Source organism: Ambystoma mexicanum, chromosome 6p (assembly GCF_040938575.1).
Source record: "Ambystoma mexicanum isolate Mex_15411 chromosome 6p, UKY_AmexF1_1, whole genome shotgun sequence".
Lineage (NCBI taxonomy): Eukaryota > Metazoa > Chordata > Amphibia > Caudata > Ambystomatidae > Ambystoma > Ambystoma mexicanum.
In genome coordinates, this window is record NC_090935.1 from 1,174,719,066 (window position 1) to 1,174,737,266 (window position 18,201).

The following is an 18,201-nucleotide window of genomic DNA, read 5'->3' on the forward strand; positions in this document are numbered from 1 at the left end:
TATGACTAAAGTCCACCGGGAACACATTCCCCTTTGTTTAGTATTACTTATATTGTTTTCATATGCTGTACTAAAACATAAATATTTGGGATGGTTAATAAAATATTTGTTAATAAATCCAAGACATCTTTCCGAATAGGGTACCTCTACATTCATTACACTGGTGCCTCACTGTCTCACTGTGCCACTATTATTGTGTGTTTGCTTGATGTAAGACCTTTACAAGTGAAAATACAGTCAGCAATGACCAAATGTGGCAATATCCTTCAGTCACACTCAGTTATGAAGGTTCTATGTCATGCGGACCACCTGGAGACCATGCAAGTGGCAGTGCTGGATCCCAGTAACATACCACAACATAACACATTACCTGTTGTGGAACTGGACCATGGCGAGACTTGCTTAAATTGGCTAACTGCATGCTGAGCTGATCACCTTGCTAAGGAAGTGGAGTAACAGTTTTTAGAGTTGTTTTCACATTTTGTAATTGATATTGATTGGTGATTTTTATTGGGAAATCCGAGCTCTGATTCCATAGGTTTGTGAAAAGCAAAAGGTATTTGAGGGACACGCTTGGGTTAGCACATCTTAACCACGGGACTTCTTCTTGATAGCATTCCATTCCACCATTTCTAGTTCAGACTGTTTGGTGGCGTGGCAACCACATGGACATTTGTTGTCATGTAGATAGTAGATGGCAAATGGGATTAATCCCGGACCATGCAGTGCATCCCAAAGATTATGTGCTGTGTGTATAGACCTCTGCATGCAAAATCGTTCTAGAGTGTTGCTGTGAAGCACATGCTCTTCTCCCTTGGGCAGGTGGGTAGTAGGATGTGCTTATACAGCATTAAGGGTGTATGTGATCTCTAGCTGTGAATGTGTATTTTAGCTGGCCAGCGATCGTGCGAGCGCCATGGAATGAATACCTGGATTTTAATGGAAAAAATTGACAATGGTCTATGCACATGTGCCTTTTCATAGCACTAGTTGGAACATAGCTGAATTACTTCTCCTAGAATTTGAAATGACGGTAGCACCTAGGCAAATGATTACACATGCTAAATGCCTATTCAGTGGTGTACAGAAGCCAAAACTAGTGGCTTTGTCAATGACTGTTTTGAAAAGATCCATCATATTTAGCTTTTTGGAGAAGATTGTTTTGACGTTGGTTGTTAGCAATATTGAACTGCCTGTTGCCAATCACAGAAAGTTGTTTTGACAAGTTGTCATTTTGTTTTTTGCAGTCTTGCAATTTACTACCTTAATGCAGTTTCAAAGGCCTACCAGAATTCCAATGCAGAGCTGAAGAAGAAAATGCAAATGGTGACTATATGACCCTCTCTTTTGTAGTAGCCTTTTCCATGGGATATGGTGGTGGGTTTAAAATGGGTGGTTTTTGCCTATAGAAGATGGGTGTTTCACCTCTAAAGTGCTGTTGAGTTACCTATCGTATTGTAATTTCTACTGTTAAACGTAACGGACGTCAATCAAAATACTGCTGATGTATGGTATGGTGCAGTAAAATAAAGAGAAACAAAAAACATCGAGAAATGCAGATTAGGGGTAACACATGCAATCCATACAATGAAATCCATGTAGGCTACATGTTCTTGAATCTGTGTAATTTGCTTTTCGCTGTGAATAGATCTTCTCCTAAACTCGGCCGGAACACCCCATCCTCGACTGGAGTTACACACTGGTACTTCTTATTTGCTTCCCATCTTATCCCAGTTCTCTTTTTACACAAGCAACTGCTCTGAAGACGCACATCTTTCTGTTCCTTTGTAAAGTCTGTTAGTTAACCAGTGCCTTCCAATGTGATAATGGGCCTCATTACGACCCAGGCGGTAAGTTACCGCCTGGGTCGTACCCTTACCACCATGGTGTAAACTATGTTTACACCATGGTGGATGGCGGATTTACCGCCCCATTCCAAGGTGAGTGGGGCGGTAAATCCCCATTTCCCATTTTACCCTTCCCCATTCCCATTTTTGCCCCATAGGGCATAATGGGAGTGGGGAAGGCGCTAATTACGCCACCGTAAATTACGGTGGCGTAATTAGCACCATGGTCCCTTAGCGCCATGGATTTTAACGCCTGCAAAAAGCAGGCGTTAAACTCACCATGGCGCTAAGGGACCTCGGAATCAGGCGTTAAGGGTCGGCGCTGTTTACAGCGCCGTTAACCCCTTAACGCCTGATTCGTAATGAGGCCCAATGCCATCATTAAGCTACAATGTTATCTCCATAACACTACCATGCATATCCTATCATTCGCTTCCTGGCAAATATTTCTTCCAGTAATTTTCCACCCACTCTTTATTGCACAGTGATAATGATTTGGTGTTTGGCTTAACAGCCTCATCGCTACAGCTCTTGGCTTGTGCTGGACACCCTGCCCAAGCAGGCCATAATCCTGTGAGGTGTGTGCTACCCATGTCATTCAACCTTAATATGGTGGTCACTCGTATTTGCTTTTTCGTCTTGAAGTCTGGAGATAAATTCCACAGTTTTAGATGTTAACTGCTTGGAAAAATGGAGGACATATGCCGCTCTGAGAAGCAATTATTTTCATTCCGCACTTCCCTTAAATCTCTCCTTCTCCATTCTCCTCCTCGAAACCCCATCCCCCTTCTGCTTCCCCCCTCCTCACTCTTTCCCCCGACTTTCTCCTCTCCCCTCTCCTGCCTCCCCTCCTCCACCCTCCCCTCTCCTCCTCCTCCTACTCTTCTCCTCCACTCCCCCTATCCTGTCCCATCTCCCTTTCCCTCCCTACCCCCTTCAGTTAATTGATCTTCTCATTGTTTTGTTGTTTGATTGATTCATATTGTAATTGCTTCAACTGTTATATCGTTTATGTTTTATGTATTATATTGTTCCATGTACAGCGCTTTGGCGTAAGGCGCTTTATAAATCAATAAATACAAATACAATACAAATTATCTATGTGGTTATAAGGTTCAAGTGGAGTTTTGCAGGCCAGGTGATAAATGGTAACCCTAATGGCCAGGGTTCCAACGTTGCACAGGTAGGAGGCACCTGTATAGACCCAGGCACTCTCGGTGAGAATTTGGATGCTCAAAACCCCAGAATTGATTAACTCAATTTTAGCACAACTCTCATTGCTGAGTGAAGCTGTGATTTCAACAGCTTGCCAGAGCACCGCTGGGTTTGCAACCACAAACCAACACAGACAGACCAATTGTATTTTAAATTCACAGACATTTGTCATCTTGGCTGCTTACATGTATACTGCTGGTTGACTAGTACCAGAATTATGCTTCCACTGTTTCTGGAAGTCTTTGAGAGAAGACTATCCTTTAGTCTTATAGTAATTTGCCAATTTAGCCATTGCTCTTTTTATCACCTGTTAGGGTTTTATCTGCCAACATAAAAGAAGGACTAACTAGATAGTGAAATGTAAGTTATTTATTCAAACACTGGATGTGGTGTGGGTCCTTCAAAGTGTGTAATCACTCTGGGTGGGATCCAAGAGGCTTCCATGCACCCTCCAGTCTTCCAATACATTGACAGGGTAATTCATAGAATTTCGCAGAAAAGTGTCGCAAGCGGCTGGCGCAGAGTGTCCGCGTGCGATTGTCTGCGCCAGGCACGTGCGCTAAAACCGATTTCCGCACACAGCGTATTCATGGATTTTAGGCTCCCAAACCAGCCGTGGCGCAGAGTATCGCAGCGACCCTGCAGCAGCGCCAGTAACGCCCCCAAGAACGCCCTCGCGCAAGGAAAAGCCATCAAAATCGCTAAATCATCGCAAAGGGCTGCGCTAACCCTGGACCAGTTTACAGGGCTGCCAAACAAGGAACGCAAAGCGGGTAACGTGCATATCAGGGGTACGCGTGAAGTTATACACGCGATTAGGCAGGGTGCCAGGGTACGTGTATTTCAGGGGTGCGCGGGAAGTTCAACACACGATAGTCCAGGGAACGTGTATTACAGGGGTACGCGGGAAGTTCAACACGCGATTGTCCAGGGCACGTGTAATACAGGGGTACGCGGGAATTATCACACGCGGCAGGGTACGTGAATTACAGGGTTGCGTGGGAATTATCACACGCCATTTTGCTGGGTACGTGTATTACAGGGGTGCATGAGAATTATCACACGCGATTAGGCTGGGTGGGTCCTCACAGGTGTTCCCTGTACACCCTCCACGGCCCCTGCAGACAGCCCACAAAACAGGGGACTACCCTGCACACCTGCTCATGTCCCCCTGCACCCCCACCCCCCAGCCACCAGGGGCACCCACCACCAGGCCCCCACCCATGTCTCCTACCACCCCCACCCCCCAGCAGTGCAGGGGCAGCCTCCACCAGGCCCCTACTCATGTCTCCCACCACCCCCACCCCCCAGCCACCAGGGGCAGCCTCCACCAGGCCCCCACTCATGCCCGACTCATGTCTCCCACCACCCCCACCCCCCAGCACTGTGGGGCACCTGCCAGCAGGCCCCAACCCATGTCACCCACCACCCCCACCCCCCAGCAGTGCAGGGGCATCCTCCACCAGGCCCACACTCATGTCCCCTATCACCCCCACCCCCCAGCAGTGCAGGGGCAGCCTCCACCAGGCCCCCACTCATGTCTCCCAGCGTGCTACGTGTATTCCAGGGGTGCGTGGGAAGTTCCACTCGCGAACAGCCTGGGCGCGTGTATTTCAGGGGTGCACGGGAAGTTCCACACGCGAATAGCCTGGGCGCGTGTATTTCAGGGGTGCGTGGGAAGTTCCACACGCGAATAGCCTGGGCGCGTGTATTTCAGGGGTGCGCGGGAAGTTCCACACGCGAATAGCCTGGGCGCGTGTATTTCAGGGGTGCGCGGGAAGTTCCACACGCGAATAGCCTGGGCGCATGCATTTCAGGGGTGCGCGGGAAGTTTTACACGCGATTTCAGCAGGGTACGTGTATTTCAGGGGTGCGCGGGAATTCTCACACGCGATTTGGCTTGGTACGTGTATTACAGGGGTGCGTGGGAAGTTACACACGCGATTAGGCTGGGTGGGTCCTCACAGGTGTTCCCTGTACACCCTCCACGGCCCCTGCAGGCAGCCCACAAAACAGGGGACTACCCTGCACACCTGCTCATGTCTCCCACCACCCCCACCCCCCAGCAGTGCAGGGGCAGCCTCCACCAGGCCCCCACTCATGTCCCCTATCACCCCCACCCCCCTGCCACCAGGGGCACCCTCCACCAGGCCCCCACCCATGTCTCCCACCACCCCCACCCCCCCAGTCACCAGGGGCACCCTCCACCAGGCCCCCACACATGTCTCCCACCACCCCCACCCCCCCAGTCACCAGGGGCACCCTCCACCAGGCCCCCACTCATGTCTCCCACCACCCCCACCCCCCAGCAGTGCAGGGGCAGCCTCCACCAGGCACCCACTCATGTCCCCTATCACCCCCACCCCCCCGCCACCAGGGGCACCCTCCACCAGGCCCCCACTCATGTCTCCCACCACCCCCACCCCCCCAGTCACCAGGGGCACCCTCCACCAGGCCCCCACTCATGTCTCCCACCACCCCCACCCCCCCAGTCACCAGGGGCACCCTCCACCAGGCCCCCACTCATGTCTCCCACCACCCCCACCCCCCAGCAGTGCAGGGGCAGCCCCCACCAGGCCCCCACTCATGTCCCCTATCACCCCCACCCCCCCAGTCACCAGGGGCACCCTCCACCAGGCCCCCACTCATGTCTCCCACCACCCCCACCCCCCCAGTCACCAGGGGCACCCTCCACCAGGCCCCCACTCATGTCTCCCACCACCCCCACCCCCCAGCAGTGCAGGGGCAGCCTCCACCAGGCCCCCACTCATGTCCCCTATCACCCCCACCCCCCCAGTCACCAGGGGCACCCTCCACCAGGCCCCCACTCATGTCTCCCACCACCCCCACCCCCCAGCAGTGCAGGGGCAGCCTCCACCAGGCACCCACTCATGTCCCCTATCACCCCCACCCCCCAGTCACCAGGGGCACCCTCCACCAGGCCCCCACCCATGTCTCCCACCACCCCCACCCCCCCAGTCACCAGGGGCACCCTCCACCAGGCCCCCACTCATGTCTCCCAACACCCCCACCCCCCAGTCACCAAGGGCACCCTCCACCAGGCCCCCACCCATGTCTCCCACCACCCCCACCCCCCCAGTCACCAGGGGCACCCTCCACCAGGCCCCCACTCATGTTTCCCACCACCCCCACCCCCCAGCAGTGCAGGGGCAGCCCCCACCAGGCCCCCACTCATGTCCCCTATCACCCCCACCCCCCCAGTCACCAGGGGCACCCTCCACCAGGCCCCCACTCATGTCTCCCACCACCCCCACCCCCCAGCAGTGCAGGGGCACCCTCCACCAGGCCCCCACTCATGTCTCCCACCACCCCCACCCCCCAGCAGTGCAGGGGCACCCTCCACCAGGCCCCCACTCATGTCTCTCACCACCCCCACCCCCCAGCAGTGCAGGGGAACCCTCCACCAGGCCCCCACTCATGTCTTCCACCACCTCCACCCCCCAGCAGTGCAGGGGCAGCCTCCACCAGGCCCCCACTCATGTTTCCCAGCGTGCTACGTGTATTCCAGGGGTGCGCGGGAAGTTCCACTCGCGAATAGCCTGGGCGCGTGTATTTCAGGGGTGCGCGGGAAGTTCCACACGCGAATAGCCTGGGCGCGTGTATTTCAGGGGTGCGCGGGAAGTTCCACACGCGAATAGCCTTGGCGCGTGTATTTCAGGGGTGCGCGGGAAGTTCCACACGCGAATAGCCTGGGCGCGTGTATTTCAGGGGTGCGCGGGAAGTTCCACACGCGAATAGCCTGGGCACATGCATTTCAGGGGTGCGCGGGAAGTTTTACACGCGATTTCAGCAGGGTACGTGTATTTCAGGGGTGCGCGGGAATTCTCACACGCGATTTGGCTTGGTACGTGTATTACAGGGGTGCGTGGGAAGTTACACACGCGATTAGGCTGGGTGGGTCCTCACAGGTGTTCCCTGTACACCCTCCACGGCCCCTGCAGGCAGCCCACAAAACAGGGGACTACCCTGCACACCTGCTCATGTCTCCCACCACCCCCACCCCCCAGCAGTGCAGGGGCAGCCCCCACCAGGCCCCCACTCATGTCCCCTATCACCCCCACCCCCTCAGTCACCAGGGGCACCCTCCACCAGGCCCCCACCCATGTCTCCCACCACCCCCACCCCCCCAGTCACCAGGGGCACCCTCCACCAGGCCCCCACTCATGTCTCCCACCACCCCCACCCCCCCCAGTCACCAGGGGCACCCTCCACCAGGCCCCCACTCATGTCTCCCACCACCCCCACCCCCCCAGTCACCAGGGGCACCCTCCACCAGGCCCCCACCCATGTCACCCACCACCCCCACCCCCCAGCAGTGCAGGGGCAGCAGGCAGTCAGGCAGCAGCAGGTGGGAGCGTGCTCGGGCTCTGGGGGGCAGTAGTTCGGCCTTCCGGGCAGGAGCGTGGTATTCCGTGTGCGTACGCGTGGCCAGCTTGGTACGGAGTGATTTGGCACGTGAAAATCATGCACGTCAGCGTGAAAACTGAGGAAAGGCCCTCAGCGCGTAAGCGCGTCTGTGACGTGACCCGCACAGGTGTTTCCCACACAGCACGTCATGACAGAGCACACGTGGAAAGACTGCACGTCAGAGTGTAATCGCGTGTGATTGGTGGAAATGGCCCTACACGCAGAAGTGACAAAGCATGTAATTGGTGGAAATGGCCCTATCGCGTACACGCCGCGTAAGTGACGCTGGACGTGTGGGCCTGTATAAAAGGTACGTGTAGAACACGTTTTCCTTGTACGTGCTTTTCGTGGAGAGCGAGTGCGTGAATTCTGTACTTCTTGTCGTTTCACACGCGATTTACTTCACAGCGTTTCAAGTTCGTATTCCCTGTTACCTCTGACAGCTTTTTCTCTTTTTTCTCTTTTACTGGTTTACCTGGGCCTGTTCCCTCAAACAGTGTTCCCTTCTACTGTTGTCCTGTCTCCTCAGACAGCGTACAAATCTTCTTTTGGCGGGGGTGTTGCCAACCAAACGTGCTCCTTTTACACGCTCGTTTACCAGGCAGACGGTGAGTCACGCACATATCTAACATCTGTGCTTGCCCTGTGTGTAGCCTACCCCTTCAGAGGTCATTCTAGGCTGCGTGTGACACGCATACGTTCATTCTTGTGTTACTGGGTGCCACAGCGTAGTGCAGGTTTTTCTTTCTGCACACGTGGTCTAGGAGGGGTTGCGTGCACGTCATCTCCCTTTTTTGGGCCTCCTGTGCGTTGCGTGACCCGTCATCTTTCCCCAGGGGTTACAATCAGCCTTGCTAGAGCACTAGGGTACAATTACCATCTGGTACCCAACCCCTTTGACCCCCAATTGCCCAGGACAATAGTCTACATCCACTCCCATACGCAGATTAACATCAGTGCCATGGCTGGGAGGCGAGGATTCCGTAAGGGTGGCAAAGGTGGAAGAGCCACAAGTGGTGGCCGTGGTGGATCCGGTAGGGGACGTGGTCGTAACTTGCAGGGTGAGCCTGTCCCCCCATGTGTGGAGGACCAGTCACGGGCACCCATAATCCCCCCTCCCCTCTCCCGTTGAGGCTGATGTGGCTGACACCATCCATGCTCAGTCCTTGTTGGACCAGCCCATTGTGGCACCAGACCTGGCTGACTCCATGGCTGACTTCCAGGTCAGCAGGGCTACGACACGTGCGCTGGTGCACGTTGATGCCATCATGCCACGTGGATCTGGGGCAGCAAGGTCATCTGCTGCACCAAGGAGGCAGGGCGGAGAGGCTGCAGGGGCAGCTGCGGCTCCATCCACCCCAGCCCTCACACACCCAGCCAGGACAGTGTCGGTCCTAGTCCATGCTGCTGACATTCCCCCTGACACCATCACACTAGAGCCAATGCCTGCACCAACTCCCATGCTGAGTGTGCAATCCCACACTCCTGATACAGAGTCCACCAGGGCTCCTGCCCCTAGTGTCCATAGCGGCGCAGGACACTCAGGATCACCACCACCTTCCAAGCGGAAGAGGACGAGTGCTCGTCCGGCACAGGCTGATGCCCCAGACACGGCTACACAGTCCGGCCCGTCCAGGAAGCCCAGCTTCACGGATGACGAACTGAATGCACTTGTCGAGTATGTGTCCGGACATGACAACGAGATGGTCATTGTTGCAGGATCCAAGACCACACCTGCACAACGCCAGGCACACTGGCAGACCGTTGCGGACATCGTAAGTGCCCTTGGAATCGTGAGGCGCACAGCCAATGATTGCTATAAGCGCTGGAATGACCTAAAGCGCAAAAGAGTAAGCTGGCCTCAAGTCATGCCGCAACTTTAGTGACTGGAGGTGGGTCTCCAGTAGTAGACATGGAACTCACTCCACATGAGTCAGTCGCTGGGACCTACGTCACGGAGGAACAGATCCAAGGCATGGGAGATCTGGCTGATTACGAGGCATTGTCCGGTGAGTGCACATGCATGTGTGTGTCATCCATGTGCATGGTGTGTGTGAGGGCTTCTGTTTGTGTGCCAGGTGAGAGTGTGTGCGCCTGAGTCGTATGGGTCAGCCATGTGCTTCATGCAATACTTCCTGCGCAGCTGCATTTGGCCATAGCAGTATCCCTTCTGCCAACAGTAGACATCTAGCCCAACTGCACGCCAGTTGCCCTTGAAGTGTCACCTTGCCACAACATTGTTGCTTATTTTTCACTGTTCATTCAGTCAGATTGTTTGCATTCCCCCACTTTTACTAGCCATGTCGCTGTCCACTAGTCACATGTCTGACATGGCAATGGTGAAGTGGAGTGACTTTGTTACCTGGATATCATTTGTACACACATGTCCCTGTGCAATTGGACCATTTCAGACTGGCAGCTCCAGGTGAAAAATCTGACCTGTTAGAATCAGAAAAGCAATTACATGCGGGAACTGGACTGAATGAATAGGTGCTGCCCTCCTCTCCATCTTCACTCAATAGCAATGGTACATGCCATCTGTGTGATGGCATGTGTGTTTCACCTGGCAATCACAGGCCAATGTGTGATGCCACTGCCAGGCAGCATGCAGAAAATGTGTTCATTTTCCATCTTGGTGTCATCAGTGTGTGCCATTTGCCTGCACTTCGTACTGGTTCTCTTGCTTCTCAGCCCTCATTGTGTGCCATGGTGCTAATGCCTGTTTCCATTTCTTTGTTTTCATGTCTTTGCAGGGGAAGACGCACCTGATACTGCTGGGGTTGTGGAGATGGTGCAGACCCAGGAGGGGTCCGAGGGCCGACCAACCACCAGTGAGGGACGTGGTGTGGTGGTGGGGGAGAACCCACAAGTGCTGCAGGTCGTGCTCTCAAGGGGTGTCTCTGGCTGCACCTCCCCCGAGCTGTACTCAGGTGTTGATTCGGATGAGACCTACGTGCCGTCGCAGGTGAGTGTTCCAGGGAGGGATTCTGTTCTGTCTCACCCACCTGCACCAGGGTCAGAACCCTCCATGGGGATGTCAGTGTTGGCAGCTACGCCTTCGGTGGTTACGGATGCAGGGTCACACTCCGCGACATTTGATCCTGTTCCTGGGCCAGCAGATCAGAGGGGGAATGCAGTCCTGCAGCCTAAGGCAGTGCCGGCACAGCAAGGCGCAGTTCGCCTTGCCCCAGACAGGTGTGGTGCCCGCCGACGTGGTGGCCGTACGCCACCCGGCAATACCGCATGGGAGCAATCCATTTACGGTATGGCAACCCAACAGGCTGCATCATCCGAGATGATGGCTCAGGCCATGGATAGGGTGGCCACTTCCATTGTCCCCCCAGAAAGGCTGATGGAGAGACTAGAGCAGGCAACCGACTCCATCTGCCAGTCACACAGGGAGGACATGTTGGGGTCCAACAGGGACAGGAGGGCGGCACTGGCGACTCTGCAGGAGGCCATCTCCATTGAGTCCCAGGGCCACAGGGAAGCCCTGAGGCAGGAGCTCCTTCACCTCAGGACGACTCTTGTTGAGCTTGAGGCTTCAACACACCAAAGGACAGAACAGCAGCTGGAGCGTCTCACCCGTACGCTCTCAGCTGAGATGCAGGCAACGAGGGCGGAGGTCTGGGCATCCCGTGAGTTGTTGCATGGGGACCTCCGCACACTCATCCTCCAGAACCAGACCTACCACACCCGCATGCTTGCAGCCATGGAGGAGCAGACTAGGGCCTTGCGTGGGCTGCCTCCCATAGTGCAACCACCTCCGGATGCAGCTGCACAAGGTGATAATAGCGACAGCAGTGATACTCCCACAACAGGGTAGCCGTGTGGGCCATGAGCCCATGGAGGTGTTTTATTTTCCCAGGATCCACGCAGGTGGGTTCTGGTGTGCATCCTGTCCTCGGACCTCCTGGGTGGCCTCCCCAACCCCCCCGGGCCCATCAATGGCCATTTTTGATTGTTTCTTATTTTTATTTTTATTGTTATTTCTTTTATTCCCTATTTTTTTGGGACGATTTGTTGGCTTCCGTGGTTCCTGTGGGCATACACTGCATTGTGGCTGGGCACATGCAGGCTTGTAATGTATTTGGTTCAGATGCTTGGGTTTGAGTCACACACACCCCTCCTGCTTCCCGTTTCCATGGGCTTGCAAAGGGTGTGCCCAAGTGACAGTGAATTACACAGTGACGTTGGACTCCCATGAGCTGTGTGGGCAGTCTGTAGTCAATACTGTGTATACATTCCTAGTGCATATTGCTGTTGTGTTGTACACTGCATGTTGCATTGATGTGTAACTCATCTTCTGTGTCTACCTCCCAATTTGCAGGTCCCTTCCTCATGTCTACACAAGGACCTCTAGTCTGGAGATGGGGTCCATGTTGGCAGCAGTGCACCTACAACTCTACATGGCGCCAACACTGCACAGTTGGTAGTGGTGGGAGTGCAGGCATTTCCAGGTGGTGAGACTACTAATATGTAACATTTGTGATGTCATGTTAATGGTACTTCGTGCTCAAGTATGTTGTTGGTCCGGCATTGCTGTGAGCATTTCAGGTGTTGCAGGTTTCTAATAGGGACACTGTACATAGTGAGACTAGTGTCATGTTGTGGGGATTACTTTGTTTACCTGCAATTAGCATGACATGGCACGGTGTGTCGTGTGGCGGTACTGGGGTTGGGTTGGCTGACATGGCACTGTCCTCTTGTTGCATTTTGCAAGTGGGTAATCATTTTAGCTGCTTGAATGTGTAACTTCACAAAACTGCATTGGTGGTGTCTGTGTGGGTAGTGATGCACACATTGTGACACTTCCAGGTGAACAATCTCAGGCTGATATGGTATTCACGGTTCATTCTCCAGACATTCAGGATCAGTGTCAGGTTGAGTCATCATTGATTGTCAGATGGAATGTGCCAGGGCAGTGTGCACTCCACAGGGGTGTGATTTCTATGTGAAGTAATTAGCCACTAGCTGTGTACAGGCTGCCTCCCCCCGTGCCATTTCCCCTCCCATGCGCAGCGGCTGTGCATGTGGTTGGGGATGTGGGGCCACCACCATGTCCACGGCCAGGCCCCGGCGTGTTGCAACGTTGTGCAGGACACATGCTGCCACTATGATCCTGCACACTACTGGGGGAGCGTATAACAGCTGCCCGCCAGAACGGTCAAGGGAGCGAAAGCGCGACTTTAGCACTCCGAATGTGCGCTCCACTATGCCCCGGGTCGTAATGTGGGCTGTGTTATATCTTACCTCGGGTGGCGTGGTGGGGTTCCGAATTGGCGTCATCATGTGGGGGCTGAGAGGGTAGGCACTGTCCCCTGTGGAGGTGGTGATTGGTATCATTGGTGGGGTTGTGACCTTGCTCAGTATCCAACATGCATGCATGTGCAGTGGCATACATACTCACCAAGCAGCCATGTATCGCCAGGCCGCCCAGCTTCTAGGTCCTGGCTTAGGGTGGACATTCGGTAAATGAAGCTGTCGTGGGTGGAGCCGGGATAGTTGGCATATACTGAGGTGATGATTCCCTTGGCATTACATGCTACCTGCACGTTGATGGAATGCCAGTGCTTGCGGTTCCTATAGATGTGCTCAGATGCCCTGGGGGGACGTAGAGCCACATGGGTGCAGTCGATGGCACCTAGCACTTTGGGGAATCGTGCCACACCGTAAAAATCCAGGGCGGCAGCATGCCTTTCTGCAGGTGTTCTGGGCAGGTATATGTGCCTGCGGACTGATGGGCGTGCAGTCATGATGTTCAAGACCTGGTGTAGGCAGCGTGACTGGGTGGCCTGTGACACCCCACCCACTATGGCACTTGTCCGCTGAAATGATCCAGTGGCTAAGAAGTGCAGTACATTGAGGACCTTCTCCAGGGGGCTGAGTGCTTGGGAGCACAGGGTGGGTGATGTGAGGTCATCCTCCCACTCACTCACCAGGTCCAGTATAATGTGTGGTGGAAACCTGTACCTCCCATACACCTGGTCATCAGGCATCCCAAAAAGGCTGGTTCTGGGTGTGAATATTCTGGCCCTGACTATCCTCCTCCTCCTCCTTTGGTAGCCCACTGCCACTGCTGCTAGGAACGGTATGTTCATCCTGGCGTCTGAGCTTGTTATTGTTAAAGTGCGCAAATTTATGCTTTGCGCGTGTTCTAGGCGAGCGTGTGACCCGCGCACCCCTGGAATCCAGTTCCCAGTCCAATAGCGTGTGGAAATTCACACGCACCACGGGATACAGCGTGTGACCAGCGCACCCCTGGAATCCAGTTCCCAGTCCAATAGCGTGTGGAAATTCACACGCACCACGGGATACAGGTTCGCTGACGTACTTGCGTGTGTAAGTGCCCGCGCACCCATTAAATACACGTACATAGGCCAATCGTGTGTACGCGCACTTTTGTCCAATTACACGCGATGACACTCTGACGTGCAGTATTTCCACGTGTGCCCCGTCATCACGTGCTGAGTGGGGAACACCCGTGCGGGTCACGTCACAGATGCGCTTACGCGCTGAGGGACTCTGGTCCAATAGAATCGCGTATGCGTGCTGACGCGCTTACGTGCTAAGGGCCTTTCCTCGGATTTCACGCTGACGTGCAGGATTTTCACGTGCCAAATCACTCCGTATCAAGCTGGCCACGCGAAAACACACGGAAGACCACGCTCCTGCCCAGAAGGCCGAGTTACTGCCCCCAATGCCCCGAGCAGCCTCCCACGTGCCATCTGCTGCTGCCTGCCTGCCTGCCTGCTGCCACCGTGCCCTGCCATTTGGTGCCTGCACATCAGCCATCTGCAGGGGTCCAGTTGCTGTGTCCACCCCTGCTGGAACTGAAGACTCCCGACTGGGATTACATCGCTCCACAGCCCAGCCCCAGGACCCAGTTGCCCACCCACACCTGCCTCTGGGGTTGCCATGTCGGGCACTTCCACATCTGGCACCAGTGGCAACCCCAGGCCAGAGGGGCAGAGGGGCACCAGCTTCACTGTCACCGAAGTTGGTGTCCTGGTGGAGCATGTCCTGGGGCAGTATGATGCCCTCTTTGGATCGTCCCGCGCCAGCAAGGAAGGACGGCAGAGGATCTGGGCCGACTGTGTGGTTGCCATCAACGCGGAGGGGGTGGCAACCCGCGACGTCCTGAAGATCAAGAAGCGCTGGGAGGACTTGAGGTCCAGGACCCTTGTGAAGGCCCGGCGCCTCGTGGAGGGGGGCCGGGGCCGCATGAGTTCCATCCAGATGAGGGTCCTGGAACGCGTACGCCCAGCGCTCCACGCCCAGATCCTTGAGAGGGAGGCCCGTCTGGAGTTGAGCGGTAAGTGTCCAAGCATTACTGTGTGAGACAGGGCATGTTGCGGTGTGCTGGTTCTATGATACTTGCCTGTATGTGTGCCATAGGCCATGTATGCATGTATGTGTGCAGGGACATCATGGTAATGCATGTGCGACCAGTGATGTGTGACCCACATGGTTGTTGCATGTGTTCAAATGCCGCATGGGGAGCCCTATGCAGATTTTGAACATGAGAGCATGCCAGTCTCTGTACCTGGACATGGGTGGGGGTGAGGGATGGGTGCTGATGCCAGGTACATATATGGTAGCCATGTCTGTGTGCCTGACCTGCGTGTCTGTGACTTGTGCATGCCATGGATGCATGACACATGTGTGTGACAATGCACAGATTCAGTGAAGCAGCCAAATTACCCTTGTATCCGCTGTGTTTGGTGTGTTTGGGGCCAGATGGATGTGACTGAGGTGAAGTGTGTGCATGTGATAGGCATGAGCCATGATGCATGTGAGTTACATATCATTGAATGTTTCAAGAGTCCATTGGACATGCATGGAAATGTCCATGGCATGCACCATGCCTGTTACTGTGTGTGTTTTGCCTGGACTGACCCATGTGTTGTGGAGGGACATGATGGAAGTGTACTTTGACAGTGGTGCTCATCTGCTATTGCTTCCTGTCTAGGGGACCATTGTACAGTGCCCTGATGCTTGTGTTCTTTGTTTCCCTCTACGCAGCGGCTAGTGAAGAAGAGGGCGGAGACGGCGCTGTGGAGCAAGGCGGCGGGGATGCCCCCACGGCTGCAGCGGAGGGGGTGGGTGAGCCCCCACAGGGGCCTGCTACGGTGGGAGACGGTGAGGAGCCATCCAGGTTGGTGGTTTGCACAGAGGAGGAGGAGGCCGCCACTGGGGCACACATGGGGCCTGGTGGGGGCATCCCTGCTGGTGCAAGTGGTGCAGTCCAGGGTCAGGGGCAGGAGGCAGCACAGGTCACCATGGAGGGGCCTGTGCATTTCGCTGTCCCTGACCCTGTGAGTGCACCACCATGCACCAGCAGGGATGCCCCGTCCCAGGCCCGTCCGCAGGTAGAGGGGATGTCCATGTCACCTGACTCCCCTCCACCTGCGGACGTGGGAACCCCTGGCCGTGCGGAGAAGGTCCTGATTGGGGTCGCGATGTGCACGGCTGTGATTCGTGATGCCGTGCGTGCTTCCCGGGAGGAGCACGCACGTCATCACGAAGTGCACCGTGCTGACGTGGCCCAATTGGGATCGGCCATGTTCGGGGGTTTCCTGCATGTGTTGGCCAATGTGGCGGCCCTCTCCTCCTCTGTGCAGGCTATCCACCAGTCGTTCTCCTTGCCGTCTTCCAGCCCAGATGCCAACAGGGCCCCCTGTGGACCTGCCCCGACCAATGCAGCCAGCTCGGTGGGGATCCCATCCCTGCCACAGTTGGGAGTCGGAGGTCCAGCAGGGGTGGACAACACAGCAACTGGACCCCAGCAGATGGAAGATGTGACAGCATCATCAGGCAGGGCACGTGCACGACGGCGTCGGTGGTTTCCATCAGCCTGGATGCCGTCGTGCTGGCAGAGGCAGTGGCGTCGGAGGCAGCAGCGGGCTCGACGTGGGAGGCATCATGGCTCGGGGCCATCAAGATCAGAGGGGCAGGCATCGGCCGGAGGGCAGGGCAACCCTGGGATGGTGGTGTCTTCCGTGTGGGAGCAGTTGGTCCAGCGGATAGGTGCGGAGCGGCAGCGGGCGGAAGAGGAGCGGCTCGCCATGGTCAGGGCGGAGTTCTCCATGCGTCGGGCGTTGAGGCGGGCTGAGTGCCTCAAGGAAGCTCGCAGGGAGTTTGAGCTGAACATGGGGTTATCCCTGCGAGACCTCGGGGCCAGGACAGAGTCCCGCCTCCAGGACATCGACATGGAGTTCGATGATGCCCTGGCCAGCAACATCAACAAGTGAGCCGCAGGACTTGCCCGCTGCCTTTGTATATAGTTGTATAGTTAGTTAGTGTTAGGTTTCCTTTATTTGTTTTTATTATTTTGGACCGCTCGGACAATGGCCACTTTTTTGTATATATTTTTTTCATTAGGTAGTAGTAGGTTTCCTTTATGGTGTTGGGCTCATGGACCCTGGTACATTCCTGTATTTAGTTTGTTTTTTGAAGGAACGTTTTCTTTTTTTCATTATTGTGTTCACCATGTGGAAATGGTTTTTCATTCTTTTGCTTCTACTTGATATTGCTTTGGTCAACATTTGTTTTTGTATTCCTTTTTCGTTTTTTGATTTTTACTTTTGTTCTCCAACATGGACCATTTATTTTGTTATCCACATAGTTGTATGTTTGATTTGTTTACTTATTTTTAATCTTTAATACATTTTTTATTTTTACTTCCACTTGTGTTATTTTGTCTTTGGTTTCATACATGTCATGATATGGGTTTTGACATTCACTTGCAGCCATTGTGTATGTGTGTGTGACGGACATGTGTTCATTTACATACTTGCCATTGGGGTTGTGTCATGTAATTGCATTCACTATGTGGGTGGATGCAATCCTTGCCTGGGTGTTTGTGCTGGGTATGCTGCCCATTACTGCCATGATTGTGTATCGTCAGGACCTGGGGGCAGGGGGACATGGGTGGGGGCCTGGTGGAGGCTGCCCCTGGTGACTGGGGGGGTGGGGGTGGTGGGAGACATGAGTGGGGGCCTGGTGGAGGGTGCCCCTGCACTGCTGGGGGGTGGGGGTGATAGGGGACATGGGTGGGGGCCTGGTGGAGGGTGCCCCTGGTGGCGGGGGGGTGGGGGTGATAGGGGACATGGGTGGGGGCCTGGTGGAGGGTGCCCCTGCACTGCTGGGGGGTGGGGGTGATAGGGGACATGGGTGGGGGCCTGGTGGAGGGTGCCCCTTGTGACTGGGGGGGTGGGGGTGATAGGGGACATGAGTGGGGGCCTGGTGGAGGGTGCCCCTGCACTGCTGGGGGGTGGGGGTGGTGGGAGACATGAGTGGGGGCCTGGTGGAGGGTGCCCCTGGTGGCGGGGGGGTGGGGGTGATAGGGGACATGAGTGGGTGCCTGGTGGAGGCTGCCCCTGCACTGCTGGGGGGTGGGGGTGGTGGGAGACATGGGTGGGGGCCTGGTGGAGGCTGCCCCTGCACTGCTGGGGGGTGGGGGTGGTGGGAGACATGAGTGGGGGCCTGGTGGAGGCTGCCCCTGGTGACTGGGGGGGTGGGGGTGGTGGGAGACATGAGTGGGGGCCTGGTGGAGGGTGCCCCTGGTGGCGGGGGGGTGGGGGTGGTGGGAGACATGAGTGGGGGCCTGGTGGAGGGTGCCCCTGCACTGCTGGGGGGTGGGGGTGATAGGGGACATGGGTGGGGGCCTGGTGGAGGGTGCCCCTGGTGACTGGGGGGGTGGGGGTGA

General features: G+C 55.5%; 1 protein-coding gene across 1 annotated transcript in view; it reads left to right on the forward strand.

The window, feature by feature from the left end:
• LOC138510283 (transmembrane channel-like protein 2-A) overlaps positions 1 to 18,201 on the forward strand; it is a 614,464-nt gene that overhangs the window by 566,361 nt on the left and 29,902 nt on the right. The window contains exon 16 of the mRNA XM_069625813.1: positions 1,248 to 1,326. Coding sequence (XP_069481914.1) covers positions 1,248 to 1,326 — 79 coding nt within the window. The remainder of the gene's footprint in view (positions 1 to 1,247; positions 1,327 to 18,201) is intronic.